At 37.0% G+C, this 26,104-nt stretch overlaps 2 protein-coding genes across 2 annotated transcripts; both read left to right on the top strand.

Annotated features, from left to right (window-relative positions):
* The first annotated feature begins 18,938 nt into the window (after positions 1–18,938).
* Positions 18,939–23,904, top strand: LOC119134798. The gene is made up of 3 exons (XM_037271854.1): positions 18,939–19,028; positions 22,773–23,839; positions 23,901–23,904. The coding sequence occupies exons 1-3, from the start codon at positions 19,002–19,004 to the stop codon at positions 23,902–23,904; spliced, it is 1,098 nt and encodes a 365-aa protein (XP_037127749.1). The 5' UTR covers positions 18,939–19,001.
* LOC119134918 lies at positions 23,741–25,407 on the top strand. Its single transcript, XM_037272171.1, has 2 exons — positions 23,741–25,001; positions 25,152–25,407. The coding sequence occupies exons 1-2, from the start codon at positions 23,922–23,924 to the stop codon at positions 25,230–25,232; spliced, it is 1,161 nt and encodes a 386-aa protein (XP_037128066.1). The 5' UTR covers positions 23,741–23,921; the 3' UTR covers positions 25,233–25,407.
* The last annotated feature ends 697 nt before the right edge of the window (positions 25,408–26,104 follow it).

Here is a 26,104-nt window from a genome sequence, read left to right as displayed (position 1 = left end):
CAATTCCTTTTTCCCTTCTCATTTCTACATTTTTCAACCGATTCAACTTGTTTCAACATCATTCTTCTTCACCTTCACACGCAATTTCTTCAGGAATTGCAAATTCTAGTTATTAGTGTGAAGGTGTAACCTTCACACTATTGTTATTCCTGTCCTTTATTATTATTATTATTATTATTATTAGTGTGAAGGTGTAACCTTCACACTATTGTTATTCCTGTCCTTTATTATTATTATTATTATTATTATTATTATTATTATTCTACTTATTCCGCTCACTTTTTCACTCATTAACTACTTCCACATACTTCAACCGATTCACTCCATTCCACTTTTCACTTATTCCAAATATTCATGACACCATTGCTTACATTTTTCTTGTTCCAAAAATTTTCCGTTTTCACAAAATTCACAAATTTCCGGCAATTTTTTCCCCATTCATTCTTAATGGCAGATTCAACATTTCACATTTACGTTGTTCCAGTTTGAAATTCACATCATTCAACACATTCAAATCACATTGGGGACATTCCCAAACTTGCCAAATTCAACATTTTCACGTTTTCAGCTTTTATTTTGAAATTCACACCCAATTCACCAATATTTCCTTTTTCCCTTCTCATTTCTACATTTTTCAACCGATTCAACCCATTCCAACTTTCAACTGTTCATCATTTTTCTACCTATTCCACAACTTCCCACTTACCAAAAACTTCACATCTTTTATTTTGAAATTCACACCCAATTCCTTTTTCCCTTCTCATTTCTACATTTTTCAACCGATTCAACCCATTCCAACTTTCAACTGTTCATCATTTTTCTACCTATTCCACAACTTCCCAAAAACTTCACATCTTTTATTTTGAAATTCACACCCAATTCCTTTTTCCCTTCTCATTTCTACATTTTTCAACCGATTCAACCCATTCCAACTTTCAACTGTTCATCATTTTTCTACCTATTCCACAACTTCCCAAAAACTTCACATCTTTTATTTTGAAATTCACACCCAATTCCTTTTTCCCTTCTCATTTCTACATTTTTCAACCGATTCAACCCATTCCAACTTTCAACTGTTCATTATCTTTCTACCTATTCCACAACTTACCAAAAACTTGATCTTTTATTTTGAAATTCACACCCAATTCCTTTTTCACTTCTCATTTCTACATTTTTCAACCGATTCAACTTGTTTCAACATCATTCTTCTTCACCTTCACACGCAATTTCTTCAGGAATTGCAAATTCTAGTTAGTGTGAAGGTGAAACCTTCACACTATTGTTATTCCTGTACTTTATTATTATTCTACTTATTCCGCTCACTTTTTTGGCGCTTAACTACTTCCACATACTTCAACCGATTCACTCCGTTCCACTTTTCACTTATTCCAAATATTCATGACACCGCTGCTTACATTTTTTTTGTTCCACAAATTTTCCGTTTTCACAAAATTCACAAATTTCCGGCAATTTTTTCCCCATTCATTCTTAATGGCAGATTCAACATTTCACATTTACGTTGTTCCAGTTTGAAATTCACATAATTCAACACATTCAAATCACATTGGGGACATTCCCAAACTTGCCAAATTCAAAATTTTCACGTTTTCATCTTTTATTTTGAAATTCACACCCAATTCACCAATATTTCCTTTTTCCCTTCTCATTTCTACATTTTTCAACCCATTCAACCCATTCCAACTTTCAACTGTTCATTATTTTTCTACCTATTCCACAACTTACCAAAAATTTCACATCTTTTATTTTGAAATTCACACCCAATTCCTTTTTCCCTTCTCATTTCTACATTTTTCAACCGATTCAACCCATTCCAACTTTCAACTGTTCATCATTTTTCTACCTATTCCACAACTTCCCAAAAACTTCACATCTTTTATTTTGAAATTCACACCCAATTCCTTTTTCCCTTCTCATTTCTACATTTTTCAACCGATTCAACCCATTCCAACTTTCAACTGTTCATCATTTTTCTACCTATTCCACAACTTCCCAAAAACTTCACATCTTTTATTTTGAAATTCACACCCAATTCCTTTTTCCCTTCTCATTTCTACATTTTTCAACCGATTCAACCCATTCCAACATTCAACTGTTCATCATTTTTCTCCCTATTCCACAACTTCCCAAAAACTTCACATCTTTTATTTTGAAATTCACACCCAATTCCTTTTTCCCTTCTCATTTCTACATTTTTCAACCGATTCAACCCATTCCAACTTTCAACTGTTCATCATTTTTCTACCTATTCCACAACTTCCCAAAAACTTCACATCTTTTATTTTGAAATTCACACCCAATTCCTTTTTCCCTTCTCATTTCTACATTTTTCAACCGATTCAACCCATTCCAACTTTCAACTGTTCATTATCTTTCTACCTATTCCACAATTTACCAAAAACTTCACATCTTTTATTTTGAAATTCACACCCAATTCCTTTTTCCCTTCTCATTTCTACATTTTTCAACCGATTCAACCAATTCCAACTTTCAACTGTTCATCATTTTTCTACCTATTCCACAACTTCGCAAAAACTTCACATCTTTTATTTTGAAATTCACACCCAATTCCTTTTTCCCTTCTCATTTCTACATTTTTTGACCGATTCAACCCATTCCAACTTTCAACTGTTCATCATTTTTCTACCTATTCCACAACTTCCCAAAAACTTCACATCTTTTATTTTGAAATTCACACCCAATTCCTTTTTCCCTTCTCATTTCTACATTTTTCGACCGATTCAACCCATTCCAACTTTCAACTGTTCATCATTTTTCTACCTATTCCACAACTTACCAAAAACTTCACATCTTTTATTTTGAAATTCACACCCAATTCCTTTTTCCCTTCTCATTTCTACATTTTTCAACCGATTCAACCCATTCCAACTTTCAACTGTTCATCATTTTTCTACCTATTCCACAACTTACCAAAAACTTCACATCTTTTATTTTGAAATTCACACCCAATTCCTTTTTCCCTTCTCATTTCTACATTTTTCAACCGATTCAACCCATTCCAACTTTCAACTGTTCATCATTTTTCTACCTATTCCACAACTTACCAAAAACTTCACATCTTTTATTTTGAAATTCACACCCAATTCCTTTTTCCCTTCTCATTTCTACATTTTTCAACCGATTCAACCCATTCCAACTTTCAACTGTTCATCATTTTCCTACCTATTCCACAACTTCCCACTTACCAAACATTTCACATTTTCAATTTTGAAATTCACACCCAATTTTCCTAAATTTCCTTTTTCCCTTCTTATTTCTACATTTTTCAAACGATTCAACTTGTTTCAACATCATTCTTCTTCACCTTCACACGCAATTTCTTCAGGAATTGCAAATTCTAGTTATTATTATTATTCTACATCTTCCGCTCACTTTTTCGATGATTAACTACTTCCACATACTTCAACCGATTCACTCCGTTCCACTTTTCACTTATGCCAAATATTCATGACACCATTGCTTACATTTTTCTTGTTCCAAAAATTTTCCGTTTTCACAAAATTCACAAATTTATGGCGAATTTTGCCCCATTCATTCTTAATGGCAGATTCAACATTTCACATTTACGTTGTTCCAGTTTGAAATTCACATAATTCAACACATTCAAATCACATTGGGGACATTCCCAAACTTGCCAAATTCAACATTTTCACGTTTTCATCTTTTATTTTGAAATTCACACCCAATTCACCAATATTTCCTTTTTCCTTTCTCATTTCTACATTTTTCAACCCATTCAACCCATTCCAACTTTCAACTGTTCATTATTCTTCTACCTATTCCACAACTTACCAAAAACTTCACATCTTTTATTTTGAAATTCACACCCAATTCCTTTTTCCCTTCTCATTTCTACATTTTTCAACCGATTCAACCCATTCCAACTTTCAACTGTTCATTATCTTTCTACCTATTCCACAACTTACCAAAAAATTCACATCTTTTATTTTGAAATTCACACCCAATTCCTTTTTCCCTTCTCATTTCTACATTTTTCAACCGATTCAACCCATTCCAACTTTCAACTGTTCATCATTTTTCTACCTATTCCACAACTTCCCACTTACCAAAAACTTCACATCTTTTATTTTGAAATTCACACCCAATTCCTTTTTCCCTTCTCATTTCTACATTTTTCAACCGATTCAACCCATTCCAACTTTCAACTGTTCATCATTTTCCTACCTATTCCACAACTTCCCACTTAGCAAACATTTCACATTTTCAATTTTGAAATTCACACCCAATTTTCCTAAATTTCCTTTTTCCCTTCTTATTTCTACATTTTTCAACCGATTCAACTTGTTTCAACATCATTCTTCTACACCTTCACACGCAATTTCTTCAGGAATTGCAAATTCTAGTTATTAGTGTGAAGGTGTAACCTTCACACTATTGTTATTCCTGTCCTTTATTATTATTATTATTATTATTATTATTATTATTATTATTCTACATCTTCCGCTCACTTTTTCAATGATTAACTACTTCCACATACTTCAACCGATTCACTCCATTCCACTTTTCACTTATTCCAAATATTCATGACACCATTGCTTACATTTTTTTCCTTCCAAAAATTTTCCGTTTTCACAAAATTCACAAATTTCCGGCAATTTTTTCCCCATTCATTCTTAATGGCAGATTCAACATTTCACATTTACGTTGTTCCAGTTTGTAATTCACATCATTCAACACATTCAAATCACATTGGGGACATTCCCAAACTTGCCAAATTCAACATTTTCACGTTTTCATCTCTTATTTTGAAATTCACACCCAATTCACCAATATTTCCTTTTTCCCTTCTCGTTTCTACATTTTTCAACCCATTCAACCCATTCCAACTTTCAACTGTTCATTGTCTTTCTACCTATTCCACAACTTACCAAAAACTTCACATCTTTTATTTTGAAATTCACACCCAATTCCTTTTCCCTTCTCATTTCTACATTTTTCAACCGATTCAACCCATTCCAACTTTCAACTGTTCATCATTTTTCTACCTATTCCACAACTTCCCAAAAACTTCACATCTTTTATTTTGAAATTCACACCCAATTCCTTTTTCCCTTCTCATTTCTACATTTTTCAACCGATTCAACCCATTCCAACTTTCAACTGTTCATTATCTTTCTACCTATTCCACAACTTACCAAAAACTTCACATCTTTTATTTTGAAATTCACACCCAATTCCTTTTTCCCTTCTCATTTCTACATTTTTCAACCGATTCAACCCATTCCAACTTTCAACTGTTCATCATTTTTCTACCTATTCCACAACTTACCAAAAACTTCACATCTTTTATTTTGAAATTCACACCCAATTCCTTTTTCCCTTCTCATTTCTACATTTTTCAACCGATTCAACCCATTCCAACTTTCAACTGTTCATTATCTTTCTACCTATTCCACAACTTCCCAAAAACTTCACATCTTTTATTTTGAAATTCACACCCAATTCCTTTTTCCCTTCTCATTTCTACATTTTTCAACCGATTCAACTTGTTTCAACATCATTCTTCTTCACCTTCACACGCAATTTCTTCAGGAATTGCAATTCTAGTTATTATTATTCTACTTATTCCGCTCACTTTTTCACTCATTAACTACTTCCACATACTTCAACCGATTCACTCCATTCCACTTTTCACTTATTCCAAATATTCATGACACCATTGCTTACATTTTTCTTGTTCCAAAAATTTTCCGTTTTCACAAAATTCACAAATTTCCGGCAATTTTTTCCCCATTCATTCTTAATGGCAGATTCAACATTTCACATTTACGTTGTTCCAGTTTGAAATTCACATCATTCAACACATTCAAATCACATTGGGGACATTCCCAAACTTGCCAAATTCAACATTTTCACGTTTTCATCTTTTATTTTGAAATTCACACCCAATTCACCAATATTTCCTTTTTCCCTTCTCATTTCTACATTTTTCAACCCATTCAACCCATTCCAACTTTCAACTGTTCATTATGTTTCTACCTATTCCACAACTTCCCAAAAACTTCACATCTTTTATTTTGAAATTCACACCCAATTCCTTTTTCCCTTTTCATTTCTACATTTTTCAACCGATTCAACCCATTCCAACTTTCAACTGTTCATTATCTTTCTACCTATTCCACAACTTACCAAAAATTTCACATCTTTTATTTTGAAATTCACACCCAATTCCTTTTTCCCTTCTCATTTCTACATTTTTCAACCGATTCAACCCATTCCAACTTTCAACTGTTCATCATTTTTCTACCTATTCCACAACTTCCCAAAAACTTCACATCTTTTATTTTGAAATTCACACCCAATTCCTTTTTCCCTTCTCATTTCTACATTTTTCAACCGATTCAACCCATTCCAACTTTCAACTCTTCATTATCTTTCTACCTATTCCACAACTTACCAAAAACTTCATCTTTTATTTTGAAATTCACACCCAATTCCTTTTTCCCTTCTCATTTCTACATTTTTCAACCGATTCAACCCATTCCAACTTTCAACTGTTCATCATTTTTCTACCTATTCCACAACTTCCCACTTCCCAAAAACTTCACATCTTTTATTTTGAAATTCACACCCAATTCCTTTTTCCCTTCTCATTTCTACATTTTTCAACCGATTCAACTTGTTTCAACATCATTCTTCTTCACCTTCACACGCAATTTCTTCAGGAATTGCAAATTCTAGTTATTATTATTATACTACATCTTCCGCTCACTTTTTCGCTGATTAACTACTTCCACATACTTCAACCGATTCACTCCATTCCACTTTTCACTTATTCCAAATATTCATGACACCATTGCTTACATTTTTTTTGTTCCACAAATTTTCCGTTTTCACAGAATTCCCAAATTTCCGGCAATTTTTTCCCCATTCATTCTTAATGGCAGATTCAACATTTCACATTTACGTTGTTCCAGATTGAAATTCACATAATTCAACACATTCAAATCACATTGGGGACATTCCCAAACTTGCCAAATTCAAAATTTTCACGTTTCATCTTTTATTTTGAAATTCACACCCAATTCACCAATATTTCCTTTTTCCCTTCTCATTTCTACATTTTTCAACCCATTCAACCCATTCCAACTTTCAACTGTTCATTATCTTTCTACCTATTCCACAACTTACCAAAAACTTCACATCTTTTATTTTGAAATTCACACCCAATTCCTTTTTCCCTTCTCATTTCTACATTTTTCAACCGATTCAACCCATTCCAACTTTCAACTGTTCATCATTTTTCTACCTATTCCACAACTTACCAAAAACTTCACATCTTTTATTTTGAAATTCACACCCAATTCCTTTTTCCCTTCTCAATTCTACATTTTTCAACCGATTCAACCCATTCCAACTTTCAACTGTTCATCATTTTTCTACCTATTCCACAACTTCCCAAAAACTTCACATCTTTTATTTTGAAATTCACACCCAATTCCTTTTTCCCTTCTCATTTCTACATTTTTCAACCGATTCAACCCATTCCAACTTTCAACTGTTCATCATTTTTCTACCTATTCCACAACTTACCAAAAACTTCACATCTTTTATTTTGAAATTCACACCCAATTCCTTTTTCCCTTCTCATTTCTACATTTTTCAACCGATTCAACCCATTCCAACTTTCACCTGTTCATTATCTTTCTACCTATTCCACAACTTCCCAAAAACTTCACATCTTTTATTTTGAAATTCACACCCAATTCCTTTTTCCCTTCTCATTTCTACATTTTTCAACCGATTCTACCCATTCCAACTTTCAACTGTTCATCATTTTTCTACCTATTCCACAACTTCCCAAAAACTTCACATCTTTTATTTTGAAATTCACACCCAATTCCTTTTTCCCTTCTCATTTCTACATTTTTCAACCGATTCAACCCATTCCAACTTTCAACTGTTCATCATTTTTCTACCTATTCCACAACTTCCCAAAAACTTCACATCTTTTATTTTGAAATTCACACCCAATTCCTTTTTCCCTTCTCATTTCTACATTTTTCAACCCATTCAACCCATTCCAACTTTCAACTGTTCATTATCTTTCTACCTATTCCACAACTTACCAAAAACTTCACATCTTTTATTTTGAAATTCACACCCAATTCCTTTTTCCCTTCTCATTTCTACATTTTTCAACCGATTCAACCCATTCCAACTTTCAACTGTTCATCATTTTTCTACCTATTCCACAACTTCCCAAAAACTTCACATCTTTTATTTTGAAATTCACACCCAATTCCTTTTTTCCCTTCTCATTTCTACATTTTTCAACCGATTCAACCCATTCCAACTTTCAACTGTTCATTATCTTTCTACCTATTCCACAACTTACCAAAAACTTCACATCTTTTATTTTGAAATTCACACCCAATTCCTTTTTCCCTTCTCATTTCTACATTTTTCAACCGATTCAACCCATTCCAACTTTCAACTGTTCATCATTTTTCTACCTATTCCACAACTTCCCACTTACCAAAAACTTCACATCTTTTATTTTGAAATTCACACCCAATTCCTTTTTCCCTTCTCATTTCTACATTTTTCAACCGATTCAACTTGTTTCAACATCATTCTTCTTCACCTTCACACGCAATTTCTTCAGGAATTGCAAATTCTAGTTATTAGTGTGAAGGTGTAACCTTCACACTATTGTTATTCCTGTCCTTTATTATTATTTTTATTATTATTATTAGTGTGAAGGTGAAACCTTCACACTATTGTTATTGTTGTCCTTTATTATTATTATTCTACTTATTCCGCTCACTTTTTCGCTGATTAACTACTTCCACATACTTCAACCGATTCACTCCATTCCACTTTTCACTTATTCCAAATATTCATGACACCATTGCTTACATTTTTCTTGTTCCAAAAATTTTCCGTTTTCACAAAATTCCCAAATTTCCGGCAATTTTTTCCCCATTCATTCTTAATGGCAGATTCAACATTTCACATTTACGTTGTTCCAGTTTGAAATTCACATCATTCAACACATTCAAATCACATTGGGGACATTCCCAAACTTGCCAAATTCAAAATTTTCACGTTTTCATCTTTTATTTTGAAATTCACACCCAATTCACCAATATTTCCTTTTTCCCTTCTCATTTCTACATTTTTCAACCCATTCAACCCATTCCAACTTTCAACTGTTCATCCTTTTTCTACCTATTCCACAACTTCCCACTTACCAAAAACTTCACATCTTTTATTTTGAAATTCACACCCAATTCCTTTTTCCCTTCTCATTTCTACATTTTTCAACCAATTCAACCCATTCCAACTTTCAACTGTTCATCATTTTTCTACCTATTCCACAACTTCCCACTTACCAAAAACTTCACATCTTTTATTTTGAAATTCACACCCAATTCCTTTTTCCTTTCTCATTTCTACATTTTTCAACCGATTCAACCCATTCCAACTTTCAACTGTTCATCATTTTCTACCTATTCCACAACTTCCCACTTACCAAAAACTTCACATCTTTTATTTTGAAATTCACACCCAATTCTCCAATATTCCCTTTTTCCCTTCTCATTTCTACATTTTTCAACCGATTCAACTCATTCCAACTTTCAACTGTTCATTATCTTTCTACCTATTCCACAACTTCCCAAAAACTTCACATCTTTTATTTTGAAATTCACACCCAATTCCTTTTTCCCTTCTCATTTCTACATTTTTCAACCGATTCAACCCATTCCAACTTTCAACTGTTCATCATTTTTCTACCTATTCCACAACTTCCCAAAAACTTCACATCTTTTATTTTGAAATTCACACCCAATTCCTTTTTCCCTTCTCATTTCTACATTTTTCAACCGATTCAACCCATTCCAACTTTCAACTGTTCATTATCTTTCTACCTATTCCACAACTTACCAAAAACTTCACATCTTTTATTTTGAAATTCACACCCAATTCCTTTTTCCCTTCTCATTTCTACATTTTTCAACCGATTCAACCCATTCCAACTTTCAACTGTTCATCATTTTTCTACCTATTCCACAACTTACCAAAAACTTCATCTTTTATTTTGAAATTCACACCCAATTCCTTTTTCCCTTCTCATTTCTACATTTTTCAACCGATTCAACCCATTCCAACTTTCAACTGTTCATCATTTTTCTACCTATTCCACAACTTCCCACTTACCAAAAACTTCACATCTTTTATTTTGAAATTCACACCCAATTCCTTTTTCCCTTCTCATTTCTACATTTTTCAACCGATTCAACTTGTTTCAACATCATTCTTCTTCACCTTCACACGCAATTTCTTCAGGAATTGCAAATTCTAGTTATTATTATTATTATTATTCTACTTATTCCGCTCACTTTTTCACTCATTAACTACTTCCACATACTTCAACCGATTCACTCCATTCCACTTTTCACTTATTCCAAATATTCATGACACCATTGCTTACATTTTTCTTGTTCCAAAAATTTTCCGTTTTCACAAAATTCACAAATTTCCGGCAATTTTTTCCCCATTCATTCTTAATGGCAGATTCAACATTTCACATTTACGTTGTTCCAGTTTGAAATTCACATCATTCAACACATTCAAATCACATTGGGGACATTCCCAAACTTGCCAAATTCAACATTTTCACGTTTTCAGCTTTTATTTTGAAATTCACACCCAATTCACCAATATTTCCTTTTTCCCTTCTCATTTCTACATTTTTCAACCGATTCAACCCATTCCAACTTTCAACTGTTCATCATTTTTCTACCTATTCCACAACTTCCCACTTACCAAAAACTTCACATCTTTTATTTTGAAATTCACACCCAATTCCTTTTTCCCTTCTCATTTCTACATTTTTCAACCGATTCAACCCATTCCAACTTTCAACTGTTCATCATTTTTCTACCTATTCCACAACTTCCCAAAAACTTCACATCTTTTATTTTGAAATTCACACCCAATTCCTTTTTCCCTTCTCATTTCTACATTTTTCAACCGATTCAACCCATTCCAACTTTCAACTGTTCATCATTTTTCTACCTATTCCACAACTTCCCAAAAACTTCACATCTTTTATTTTGAAATTCACACCCAATTCCTTTTTCCCTTCTCATTTCTACATTTTTCAACCGATTCAACCCATTCCAACTTTCAACTGTTCATTATCTTTCTACCTATTCCACAACTTACCAAAAACTTCATCTTTTATTTTGAAATTCACACCCAATTCCTTTTTCACTTCTCATTTCTACATTTTTCAACCGATTCAACTTGTTTCAACATCATTCTTCTTCACCTTCACACGCAATTTCTTCAGGAATTGCAAATTCTAGTTATTATTATACTACATCTTCCGCTCACTTTTTTGAAGCTTAACTACTTCCACATACTTCAACCGATTCACTCCATTCCACTTTTCACTTATTCCAAATATTCATGACACGGCTGCTTACATTTTTTTTGTTCCACAAATTTTCCGTTTTCACAAAATTCACAAATTTCCGGCAATTTTTTCCCCATTCATTCTTAATGGCAGATTCAACATTTCACATTTACGTTGTTCCAGTTTGTAATTCACATCATTCAACACATTCAAATCACATTGGGGACATTCCCAAACTTGCCAAATTCAACATTTTCACGTTTTCATCTTTTATTTTGAAATTCACACCCAATTCACCAATATTTCCTTTTTCCCTTCTCGTTTCTACATTTTTCAACCCATTCAACCCATTCCAACTTTCAACTGTTCATTGTCTTTCTACCTATTCCACAACTTACCAAAAACTTCACATCTTTTATTTTGAAATTCACACCCAATTCCTTTTCCCTTCTCATTTCTACATTTTTCAACCGATTCAACCCATTCCAACTTTCAACTGTTCATCATTTTTCTACCTATTCCACAACTTCCCAAAAACTTCACATCTTTTATTTTGAAATTCACACCCAATTCCTTTTTCCCTTCTCATTTCTACATTTTTCAACCGATTCAACCCATTCCAACTTTCAACTGTTCATTATCTTTCTACCTATTCCACAACTTACCAAAAACTTCACATCTTTTATTTTGAAATTCACACCCAATTCCTTTTTCCCTTCTCATTTCTACATTTTTCAACCGATTCAACCCATTCCAACTTTCAACTGTTCATCATTTTTCTACCTATTCCACAACTTACCAAAAACTTCACATCTTTTATTTTGAAATTCACACCCAATTCCTTTTTCCCTTCTCATTTCTACATTTTTCAACCGATTCAACCCATTCCAACTTTCAACTGTTCATTATCTTTCTACCTATTCCACAACTTACCAAAAACTTCATCTTTTATTTTGAAATTCACACCCAATTCCTTTTTCACTTCTCATTTCTACATTTTTCAACCGATTCAACTTGTTTCAACATCATTCTTCTTCACCTTCACACGCAATTTCTTCAGGAATTGCAAATTCTAGTTAGTGTGAAGGTGAAACCTTCACACTATTGTTATTGTTGTCCTTTATTAGTGTGAAGGTGAAACCTTCACACTATTGTTATTGTTGTCCTTTATTAGTGTGAAGGTGAAACCTTCACACTATTGTTATTCCTGTACTTTATTATTATTCTACATCTTCTGCTCACTTTTTTGCTGATTAACTACTTCCACATACTTCAACCGATTCACTCCGTTCCACTTTTCACTTATTCCAAATATTCATGACATGGGGGCTTACATTTTTTTCCTTCCAAAAATTTTCCGTTTTCACAAAATTCACAAATTTCCGGCAATTTTTTCCCCATTCATTCTTAATGGCAGATTCAACATTTCACATTTAAGTTGTTCCAGTTTGAAATTCACATCATTCAACACATTCAAATTACATTGGGGACATTCCCAAACTTGCCAAATTCAAAATTCACGTTTTCATCTTTTATTTTGAAATTCACACCCAATTCACCAATATTTCCTTTTTCCCTTCTCATTTCTACATTTTTCAACCCATTCAACCCATTCCAACTTTCAACTGTTCATTATCTTTCTACCTATTCCACAACTTCCCAAAAACTTCACATCTTTTATTTTGAAATTCACACCCAATTCCTTTTTCCCTTCTCATGTCTACATTTTTCAACCGATTCAACCCATTCCAACTTTCAACTGTTAATCATTTTTCTACCTATTCCACAACTTCCCACTTACCAAAAACTTCACATCTTTTATTTTGAAATTCACACCCAATTCCTTTTTCCCTTCTCATTTCTACATTTTTCAACCGATTCAACCCATTCCAACTTTCAACTGTTCATCATTTTTCTACCTATTCCACAACTTCCCAAAAACTTCACATCTTTTATTTTGAAATTCACACCCAATTCCTTTTTCCCTTCTCATTTCTACATTTTTCAACCCATTCCAACTTTCAACTGTTCATCATTTTTCTACCTATTCCACAACTTACCAAAAACTTCACATCTTTTATTTTGAAATTCACACCCAATTCCTTTTTCCTTTCTCATTTCTACATTTTTCAACCGATTCAACCCATTCCAACTTTCAACTGTTCATCATTTTCTACCTATTCCACAACTTCCCACTTACCAAAAACTTCACATCTTTTATTTTGAAATTCACACCCAATTCCTTTTTCCCTTCTCATTTCTACATTTTTCAACCGATTCAACCCATTCCAACTTTCAACTGTTCATTATCTTTCTACCTATTCCACAACTTACCAAAAACTTCACATCTTTTATTTTGAAATTCACACCCAATTCCTTTTTCCCTTCTCATTTCTACATTTTTCAACCGATTCCAACTTTCAACTGTTCATCATTTTTCTACCTATTCCACAACTTCCCACTTACCAAAAACTTCACATCTTTTATTTTGAAATTCACACCCAATTCCTTTTTCCCTTCTCATTTCTACATTTTTCAACCGATTCAACCCATTCCAACTTTCAACTGTTCATTATCTTTCTACCTATTCCACAACTTACCAAAAACTTCACATCTTTTATTTTGAAATTCACACCCAATTCCTTTTTCCCTTCTCATTTCTACATTTTTCAACCGATTCAACCCATTCCAACTTTCAACTGTTCATCATTTTTCTACCTATTCCACAACTTCCCACTTACCAAAAACTTCACATCTTTTATTTTGAAATTCACACCCAATTCCTTTTTCCCTTCTCATTTCTACATTTTTCAACCGATTCAACCCATTCCAACTGTTCATTATCTTTCTACCTATTCCACAACTTACCAAAAACTTCACATCTTTTATTTTGAAATTCACACCCAATTCCTTTTTCCCTTCTCATTTCTACATTTTTCAACCGATTCAACCCATTCCAACTTTCAACTGTTCATTTTTCTACCTATTCCACAACTTCCCACTTACCAAAAACTTCACATCTTTTATTTTGAAATTCACACCCAATTCCTTTTTCCCTTCTCATTTCTACATTTTTCAACCGATTCAACCCATTCCAACTTTCAACTGTTCATTATCTTTCTACCTATTCCACAACTTACCAAAAACTTCACATCTTTTATTTTGAAATTCACACCCAATTCCTTTTTCCCTTCTCATTTCTACATTTTTCAACCGATTCAACCCATTCCAACTTTCAACTGTTCATCATTTTTCTACCTATTCCACAACTTCCCACTTACCAAAAACTTCACATCTTTTATTTTGAAATTCACACCCAATTCCTTTTTCCCTTCTCATTTCTACATTTTTCAACCGATTCAACCCATTCCAACTTTCAACTGTTCATTATCTTTCTACCTATTCCACAACTTACCAAAAACTTCACATCTTTTATTTTGAAATTCACACCCAATTTTCCTAAATTTCCTTTTCCCTTCTTATTTCTACATTTTTCAACCGATTCAACTTGTTTCAACATCATTCTTCTTCACCTTCACACGCAATTTCTTCAGGAATTGCAATTCTAGTTATTATTCTACTTATTCCGCTCACTTTTTCGCTGATTAACTACTTCCACATACTTCAACCGATTCACTCCATTCCACTTTTCACTTATTCCAAATATTCATGACACCATTGCTTACATTTTTCTTGTTCCAAAAATTTTCCGTTTTCACAAAATTCCCAAATTTCCGGCAATTTTTTCCCCATTCATTCTTAATGGCAGATTCAACATTTCACATTTACGTTGTTCCAGTTTGAAATTCACATCATTCAACACATTCAAATCACATTGGGGACATTCCCAAACTTGCCAAATTCAAAATTTTCACGTTTTCATCTTTTATTTTGAAATTCACACCCAATTCACCAATATTTCCTTTTTCCCTTCTCATTTCTACATTTTTCAACCCATTCAACCCATTCCAACTTTCAACTGTTCATCCTTTTTCTACCTATTCCACAACTTCCCACTTACCAAAAACTTCACATCTTTTATTTTGAAATTCACACCCAATTCCTTTTTCCCTTCTCATTTCTACATTTTTCAACCAATTCAACCCATTCCAACTTTCAACTGTTCATCATTTTTCTACCTATTCCACAACTTCCCACTTACCAAAAACTTCACATCTTTTATTTTGAAATTCACACCCAATTCCTTTTTCCTTTCTCATTTCTACATTTTTCAACCGATTCAACCCATTCCAACTTTCAACTGTTCATCATTTTCTACCTATTCCACAACTTCCCACTTACCAAAAACTTCACATCTTTTATTTTGAAATTCACACCCAATTCCTTTTTCCCTTCTCATTTCTACATTTTTCGACCGATTCAACCCATTCCAACTTTCAACTGTTCATCATTTTTCTACCTATTCCACAACTTCCCAAAAACTTCACATCTTTTATTTTGAAATTCATACCCAATTCCTTTTTCCCTTCTCATTTCTACATTTTTCAACCGATTCAACCCATTCCAACTTTCAACTGTTCATCATTTTTCTACCTATTCCACAACTTACCAAAAACTTCACATCTTTTATTTTGAAATTCACACCCAATTCCTTTTTCCCTTCTCATTTCTACATTTTTCAACCGATTCAACCCATTCCAACTTTCAACTGTTCATCATTTTTCTACCTATTCCACAACTTCCCACTTACCAAAAACTTCACATCTTTTATTTTGAAATTCACACCCAATTCCTTTTTCCCTTCTCATTTCTACATTTTTCAACCGATTCAACTTGTTTCAACATCATTCTTCTTCACCTTCACACGCAATTTCTTCAGGAATTGCAAATTCTAGTTATTAAACAACTTATTCCTCCCACTTTTTTGGCATCTAACTAGTCCCACATGCTTCAACCGATTCCCCCCGTTCAAACTTTCACACGTTCCAAAAATTCATGTCATGCTTGCTACCATTTTGTTTGTTCATAACATTTACCGTTTTTAAGTAATTAGCAAATTTGTGCCTTAAAATCCCCCATTCATTCTTAATGGCAACGTCAACCCGAGCCAGTTTCCTGTAGTGGGTTCGATTCCCACATTGGGCGTCATAAATTATTTTACTCTTTATTCTTCCCGCTCATCATTTTCAACGCTTATCATTTGTAACTTTTGTCATTCGCATTCAACATTCATTACATTAAGCAATTTCCACCACTTTGATTACGCATTCGCATTCAACAAACACATTCATTACATTAACCAAATTCAACCACCTTGAAAGAAGGAACCTGATTAGCTCAGTCTGGGAGCACAAGCGTTTCAGACACGAGCCGTTTTCGTGGTATCGAAACCCGCGTGGGACACAAATTCTTTTCCTGTATTATTTTTGCCGCTTATCATTTGTAGCTTTTTTGTAACATTTAATTTTTAACATTTATCATTTGTAATTTTTTGTAACATTTGTAACATTTAATTTTTAACATTTATCATTTGTAATTTTTTTTAACATTTGTAACATTTCATTTTTAACATTTATCATTTGTACATTTTTTTGTAACATTTGTAACATTTCATTTTTAACATTTCTCATTTGTAACATTTCATTTTTAACATTTCTCATTTGTAAATTTTTTGTAACATTTGTAACATTTCATTTTTAACATTTCTCATTTGTAAATTTTTTGTAACATTTGTAACATTTCATTTTTAACATTTCTCATTTGTAAATTTTTTGTAACATTTGTAACTTAACATTGGCCTTCGCCTTCACACGCAATTTCTCCAGAAATTGCAATTTCTAGTTTTTATTAAACAACTTATTCCTCCCACTTTTTTGGCATCTAACTACTCCCACATGCTTCAACCGATTCACCCCGTTCAAACTTTCACACGTCCCAAAAATTCATGTCACGCTTGCCACCATTTTTCTCGTTCATAACATTTACCGTTTTTAAGTAATTAGCAAATTTGTGCCTTAAAATCCCCCATTCATTCTTAATGGCAACGTCAACCCGAGCCAGTTTCCTGTAGTGGGTTCGATTCCCACATTGGGCGTCATAAATTATTTTACTCTTTATTCCTTCCGCTTATCATTTTCAACGCTTATCATTTGTAACTTTTGTCATTCGCATTCAACGTTCATTACATTAAGCAATTTCCACCACTTTGATTACGCATTCGCATTCAACAAACACATTCATTACATTAACCAAATTCAACCACCTACATTAATTCATTACATTATCATTTGTAACTTTTTTGTAACATGTATTTGTAACATTTTCCCATTTATTTCACAATAATTTATTTCCCTTTTTATTCATCCCGCTTATCATTTTTAACGCTTATCATTTGTAACTTTTGTCATTCGCATTCAACATTCATTACATTAAGCAATTTCCACCACTTTGATTATGCATTCGCATTCAACAAACACATTCATTACATTATCCGAATTCAACCACCTACATTAATTCATTACATTATCATTTGTAACTTTTTTGTAACATGTATTTGTAACATTTTCCCATTTATTTCACAATAATTTATTTCCCTTTTTATTCATCCCGCTTATCATTTTTAACGCTTATCATTTGTAACTTTTGTCATTCGCATTCAACATTCATTACATTAAGCAATTTCCACCACTTTGATTACGCATTCGCATTCAACAAACACATTCATTACATTATCCAAATTCAACCACCTACATTAATTCATTACATTATCATTTGTAACTTTTTTGTAACATGTATTCGTAACATTTTCCCATTTATTTCACAATAATTTATTTCCCTTTTTATTCTTCCCGCTTATCATTTTTAACGCTTATCATTTGTAACTTTTGTCATTCGCATTCAACATTCATACATTAAGCAATTTCCACCACTTTGATTACGCATTCGCATTCAACAAACACATTCATTACATTAACCAAATTCAAACACCTTGAAGGAAGGAACCTGATTATCTCCGTTGGGAGCACAAACGTTTCAGAACGCGAGACGTTTTCGCGTGTGGTATCGAAACCCGCGTGGGTTTTTCATGACACAAATTCATGTCATTTATTTCCTTTATTATTTTTGCCGCTTATCATTTTTGACGCTTATCATTTGTAACTTTTCACATTCAACATAAACATTCATTACATTAAGCAGATTCCACCAGTTTGATGGAAGGATCCTGATTAGCTCAGTCGGGAGCACAAGCGTTTCCGAATGTGAGACATTTTCCCGTGTGGGATCAAAACCCATTATTCTGCAGTTTTTTTCGTTCTAAAACATTTACCGCATAATTAGTACATTTGTGGTATAAAATTACGCATTCACTTTTGGCACATTTGACATGAACATTTATTAAATTGAGCAAATTCCTCGCTTGTACCGGTTCAGTTTGGACCTATTGATGTTCCTACAAATGACATTGAGATGGTGCCATGTACTTCATTGCAATCTGTGCTGGCAGATGTTGACGACGACGGTGTAAGCAAAGCTGTTTCCGAGACTTCATATTTGGAGATGAGTGATTCTACAACACCTGCTGGCGAACAACGTCACTGCGACGAGTTGATCGATGGCGAAGTGGTTTCTTGGACTACAGGTAAAGAGCTCCAACGCTTGTCAAAAATTCCGAAATCAAGTAGGAGAAAATTTCTAAGACGAATTAAGGCACAGGAAAATTTGAATGCTAAATCTGAACAAAGACTTACAAAACAGGAACTAAAGAGAAGAAATAAAAATCTGAGAAATAAGGAAAGGTACAGTCAATATTTAGAGCTAAGACAAAGGAAGAGGTGTTATGTTACAATGCGTTATCAGCAAGACGTACATTTTCGCACTAAACAAAAGTCCTATTATACACAACGATGTAAGACTGATCATATCTTTAAGAAGAAAAATCATTCCCGCTTCTTACTTCGTTATAAGACAGATGATTGTTTTCGAATGGGACGATGCACCTACAGAACGCAACGATACCGTGATGACCTTCAGTTTAATGCAAGACAACGTTCCTACGTAACGCAGCGTTACCGTGACGACCCTGAGTTTAATGCAAGGCAACGTTCCTACGTAAGGCAACGTTACCGTGACGACCCTGAGTTTAATGCAAGGCAACGTTCCTACGTAACGCAACGTTACCGTGACGAACCTGAGTTTAATGCAAGGCGACGTTCCTACGTAACGCAACGTTACCGTGACGACCCTGAGTTCAATGCGAGACAGCGTACCTACATAACGCAACGTTACCGTGACAACCCTGAATTTAAAACAAGACAGCGCATGTATATTACACAGCGTTATCGTGACGATATTAGATTTAATTCTAGACAGCGCTTTTACTTTAAACACCGTTATTCAAGCAATCCTGAATTCAGAGCCAAACATCAGGAAATCATGAGGTCCATTATGAGAACAAAATCTGATTCATTGCATAATAAAACAATGACCAGAGCAAGTACGATTTTACAAAAAATACAAAATCATAAATCGGCTATGTAGAGAGCGAAACGAATGTGCGTTAATGAAAGCCGTCGACCTGTTCAAAGACCAAATTAAGAATGCACCCACGTTTGTTTGCACAGTTTGCCACAGAGCTTTATTTCCCAACCAGGTACAGTCTTGTCGGCGTCTCCTTTATAAGCAGAACCGAGATGTTGTCGCACGTTGTCTCACGGGACAATTTGTTCATATTTGTAACGATGAATGTCATACGTCGTGTAGAGTACCGGCTGAGAGGAAACTAGAGTGGATATGTCACACCTGCCATACACATCTCAAAGATGGTAAAATGCCAGCAATCGCTGTTGCAAACAATCTCACGCTAGCTGATATTCCAACAGAACTGCGTGGATTGAACATATTGGAGAGACACCTCATTTCCAAATGCATAGCGTTTGCCAAAATTGTACCGCTTCCCAAAGGTCAACAACGAGCCATTCGCGGAAATGTTGTGTGCGTGCCGTCGGAAGTACAGGAGACAGTCAATGCCTTGCCGAGGATAAGAAGTAAGTCGCAGGTGTTGAGAGTGAAACTGAAGAGACGACTTTGCTACAAAGGCCATCAGTTTTTTCAAACTGTTACTTGGTCCAAGCTAATGAGCGCTCTGATAAAACTGAAGCAAATTCATCCGCAATACGGAAGCATAACTATCCGCGACGATCCTGACCTTTGCGACCCAACCCTCACTGATGACGAGAGCAGCTCAGATGAAGCGGAAATGAGCGACAGTGAGTACAATGAGGAAGCTCTGGAGGAGATATACAGATTTGAGAGTGAAGCTCTGTGTGGAATGAACAGTGAGTCACAAAATGTCAACAGGGGTAACAATCAGCAACAAGGAAATGTAGAAGATGGGGATCAACCTAACGGTGGAGTTATACTTGAATCATGTCTCCAACCGAGTGACGTGTCGGAGGAAATTATGAGTTTCACTGAGGGCATTTACTCTGTTGCTCCTGCAGAAAGAAATAACCCAGTAAGCTTTTTCAAGACTCCCAAACTCGAGGCCATGGCTTTTCCGGTGCAGTTCCCGACCGGGCAAAACACGCTCGATGAAGAGAGACGGATAAAACTCACACCGAGCAAGTATTTCAAAACCCGACTGTGTTGCGTGGATGAACGTTTTGCGAGGGATCCGACCTACTTGTTCTTTGCTCAGTTTGTGACCGAAATCTACCAGGCGACGTCGAGCATGACAATACAGCTACGCAAAGGTAAACCGTTTACCCGAGATGGTCGAAGAATTACCAACGCTATGCTTCAGGACAAACGTCAAGTTGAAAAACTGGTGCGCAGCAAAGACGCCGTCCGCTTCATGACGCCACTGAGAGGCACGCCAGCCTATTGGGAGAGAACCACCAAAGATCTTTTTGCAATGATCCGACAGCTGGGTACACCCACGTTCTTTTGCACATTTTCTGCTGCTGAAATGCGTTGGGAAGAGGTCATCACTGCCATTAAAGCGCAACAAGGTGAAGTAGTGAATTTTGCTGGATTGGACTGGGCTACCAAGTGCGAAATTCTACGTGGCAATCCGGTGACGACGATGCGCATGTTTGACAAACGTGTGGAAGCTCTGTTCAGAGATTTGATCCTCTCTCCGGCGCAACCGATTGGTGAAGTGGTTGACTACTTTTACCGATTAGAGTTTCAGCACAGAGGAAGTCCTCACATTCATTGCCTCATATGGGTTAAAGGTGCTCCTGTATTTGAGGAATCCTCAGACAAAGCCATCTGTGATTTTGTATCCCGCTACATCTCCGCCGAGCTGCCGGACCCGCAAAAGGAACCCGAATTGTACAAAAAAGTCACAGAAGTTCAGATGCACAGCAAAAGTCACTCCAAAACGTGTGTCAAACACCAGGGTGCGAATTGCCGTTTTGGATTCCCCAAACAACCGTGCCATGAAACGATGATCATCAGACCTGCGCCCGTAGACGATGACAATCGAGACGGACACGCGGAGAATCGCTCGGCGGCCAACGGCAAGCTTGTTCCCGTGCTAAATCTCCTGAATGAGCCTGAAACTTCATCCCTGACTTTGCCTCAGCTACTGGCTAAATGCGAGCTCACAGGTGACGACTTTATGAACTGTTTGCACCTGACGGCCTCGTCGAGTTCTGTCGTGCTTAAGCGAGAACCCAAAGACTGCTGGGTCAACTACTACAACCGCCATTTGCTTCTTGCCTGGGATGGAAATCTGGACATCCAATACATCCTGAATGCCTATTCTTGCATCGCGTACATCTGCAGCTACATCAGCAAAGCGGAACACGGTCTGAGCCAATACCTGAAATCGGTTATTGAAAACTCCCGCAACGAAAATGTCAACGAGAACGACGAAATGAAACAAATTATGCAAGCGTACTCCAAGAAGAGAGAAGTGAGTGCTCAGGAGTGTGTGGCGCGCGCATGCGGCTTGCATATGAAACAGTCGTCTCGTAGTGTGGTATTTGTGCAGACGAGTGACGATGCGCTGAAAAAGAGTTATCCTCTCTCGCTGCTTGAGGGCAAAACCCAGGACTCGCACGAAGTGTGGATGACTGGGCTGCCAGACAAATATAAATGCAGACCTCAGACGGAGGAATTTGAAGTAATGTGCTTGGCTGATTTTGCATCAAGTTGCAGAATTGTTTATGGCAAACAAGTCAAAGGTAAAAACGTTTTGCGTCTGCTGAACGATATGGGGTTTGTACAAAAAAGAACGGAAAAACCTGCGGTCATCAAATATTGTAAATTCTCAGAACAAAAGAATCCAGAGGAATATCACCGCACCTTGCTCAAGCTGTACCTGCCTCATCGTGCTGATTGCCAGTTGAAATCCGAACGCTTTCCCACCTCTCAGTTGTTCCACGAGCACGCCTGTGTACAGTTACCGTACGCCGACCGTGTGGAGCGCGTGTCCGAAATTGTCAAAAGGAACAGAAAAACGTACGAGAAACACAGTGGAGACATTGAGGATGCCATCAGAGAGTTGGAGGAAAGTGGGCTCAACGTAAACGAATGGTGCCACCTGGCTCCCGAGAGTGAGCTGCAAAGACTCGAATGCATTGAGGAAATCAACGCGAGAGACGACCCGACTGAGAACGCGGAGGAAAATGTCCCCGACTATATATATGTGAGGTCGGCGACAAGAGAAATGGCTATTGTGGCTGAACCTGCTGCCATCGATCCCACGGTGTTACGCGGTATGTATCGAAACCTGAACCGAAAACAAGCGTCCGTGTTCTACAAGGTCCGAGATTGGTGCGTAAAACGAGCTTGTAGCTCGAAGCCGATCGAGCAGTTTTTCTACTATGTGAACGGTGGCGCCGGGACCGGCAAATCACATCTGATCAAATGTATCCACGCGGAGGCCACGAAAATACTGCTCAGACTACCGCGACTGGCTGAGGAAGCGGACATTTGCAAACAGACTGTTGTTCTCGCAGCCTTCACCGGTACGGCGGCATTTAACATTTCAGGGACCACTTTGCATTCTCTCCTCAAACTGCCGAGAAGTCTCAAACCCCCGTATCAAGGCCTGGGCAACAAACTGGACGAAGTCAGAGCGGAGCTTTCGATCGCTGAAATACTCATTATCGACGAGATTTCCATGGTGTCGAAAGACCTTTTTGCCTACGTGAATACCAGATTGAAACAAATCAAAGGAACCGATTTACCTTTTGGCGGTATGTCTGTACTTGCTGTCGGAGATTTCTTTCAGCTCCCTCCTGTGAAACAATCCAAACCTTTGTGCGTGTACGATCCTACTCGGCTGGACCACTGGCGTGACAACTTCAAAAAGATCACGCTCACGGACATCATGAGGCAGAAAGACGATGCCGCCTTTGCCGAACTGCTGAACAGACTCCGCGTCAAAGACAAGTCTCACGAACTGTCGGAACCGGACGCATCTCTGCTTGCTACGAGGTACGCTTCTCCGGTAACGTGTCCAAAGAATATTCTGCATATTTTTGCCACCAATAAACAGGTAGACGGCCATAATTCCGCGATGCTGAATCTGCTTCATAAGGACATTGTGCAAATTGACGCAGATGACTACAAGAAAGACAAAAAAACCGGCAAAATGGCAAGGCAAGCGACCCCTGTCCAAGGACCTAAGAACGGGTTGCCCGACTCGATCAAAGTCGCCGTCGGCGCCCGCGTTATGATCACGCGCAATATTGATGTTCGAGCAGGTCTGTGCAACGGGACATTTGCAAAAGTTGTGCAATTGGTGAATTACCCGAACGAAGCGCGTGTACAGAAACTTGGGCTGGAACTAGACTGTGTCACTAAGACGAGAAGTGCTGCGAATTCTGTGTTCATTGACAGACAGGAGGAGAGGATGCAGAATTCCGGAGTGGTGCGCCGGCAGTTTCCCGTTAAGCTTGCATTTGCTTGCACGATCCATAAGGTACAAGGCATGACGACATCAGAGGCCGCGGTTTCGCTGAAAGGCGTTTTCGAACACGGCATGAGCTACGTAGCTCTGAGTAGAGTGACTTCGCTCAGTGGTCTTCATATTCTGCATATGGATGAGAGAAAAAATCATGCAAATCCGGAAATCACTGCTGCTCTTGCTGAGATGACGGAGGATCCTTTGGACGGTGTGATGCCCCTGTTTCACGTGATGCCGAGGGTAGATAAAGCGAAGGACCTGATCGTCGTCCATCATAACACCGAAGGGCTGTCTTGTCACGTGCAGGATATCGCGCGTCACCATGAACTGCGTTTTGCTGACGTTTTGTGCCTCACAGAAACACACCTCCGAGGATCTGCGGCTGCCTGCTTGGAAGGCTATACCATGTTTCACAGGAATCGAAGTGATTCTTATACAACCTGTCCCGACTTGGCGACAAAACTTGGTGGCGGCGTAGGTATTTGTGTCAAAAGTGACATCGCGGCCCAGGAAAAGAAATACGTACAGGGTGTGACCGACATTGAATTCGTTGCGGTGAAACTCGAAGCTCCCGTCAATTTGTTGATCGCTGCCGTTTACAGGCCTCCGGGCCACAGTCTGCGCACATTTCTGCCAAGCTTGGGAAACCTGTTACGTTATCTTGAAGTCATGGACCATCATCAGATCTTGGTATGTGGCGATTTTAACGAAGATGCGCTCTCTGCCTCGTACAAGCCCGTCCTTGAATTGTTTTGCTCAAAGGGTTACACGCAGCTCATAACCACTGCTACCACTGACAAAAACACATTGATCGACCTATTTTTTGTCTCTCGACCTCAGTGTGCTCTTTATTCAGGTGTCCTGCAAACGTACTACAGCTATCATAATCCTGTTTTCTGTGTTTTGAATACTGAAAGGTAAGTCAAATCTAAATTGTGTATTTCAGCATTTGGAAAATTAACAAGGACGGAAATCAGATGGCGTAAGTGGCGGCGTGCGGTGGGTGATTTGTTGAATTGAGATGAGATGGTATCGGAGGCGTAGGTGGCTCGGAAATGCAAATGTAATGTTGGCGTTAGGCAGAAACCTCACAATTATATAGAAAAAAAATACTAACGACCAATGTGAATAGTGATGCACTTTATATTTTACGCTGATCGTATAAATGACGATTTATATCTTATGCTGACAGCTGCCGGACGCCCTCTTCCTTCTCAGCCCAGACTCACAATACTTTTCAGGCTTGGACGATTTTGTTTCTCCAGCGTGGAACTCATCTCCCTGACTCTAAAGTAAGTTTGAATCTTTTATTACACTGTTCGATCTTTTTTACTTCGCAGCCGGAGTGCCTGGGAGAGCGGAGGCTTCGTGGCCGTTTGTCTACCGTCGATCATCGGACACAAAGTATGGCTGCGGATCAAGAGGTTTGTACGGCTTCGTGCACCAACTGCACCCTTCTCTTAGAGAGATTGTCCCTGCTAGAGGGACGTGTCCGCCAGTTAGAGCAGAATTGCGCGATAACCGTAGATGTGGCGGATACAGTCGCGGACTGTAGTCAGCCCGCTAGCCCAGTTAGCATTAGCCCCAAGCGGCTTGCTAATCGCGATGAGCCAGGTAAGACGCATAGCCGTCCAAAGTCATCTCGGTCTACTGGCCGTCGCACTTTGGTCATAGGTGACTCCATTACCCGAAATATTACGCTTAAAAATCCAGCCACGGTAATGTGTATTTCTGGGGGCAGAGCACCCGACATAGAAGCTAATCTTAGGGAGCTGACTCGCAATAGGTCTAGT

Source organism: Syngnathus acus, chromosome 15 (assembly GCF_901709675.1).
Source record: "Syngnathus acus chromosome 15, fSynAcu1.2, whole genome shotgun sequence".
NCBI lineage: Eukaryota > Metazoa > Chordata > Actinopteri > Syngnathiformes > Syngnathidae > Syngnathus > Syngnathus acus.
This window is presented reverse-complemented; position numbering and strand designations above follow the sequence as displayed.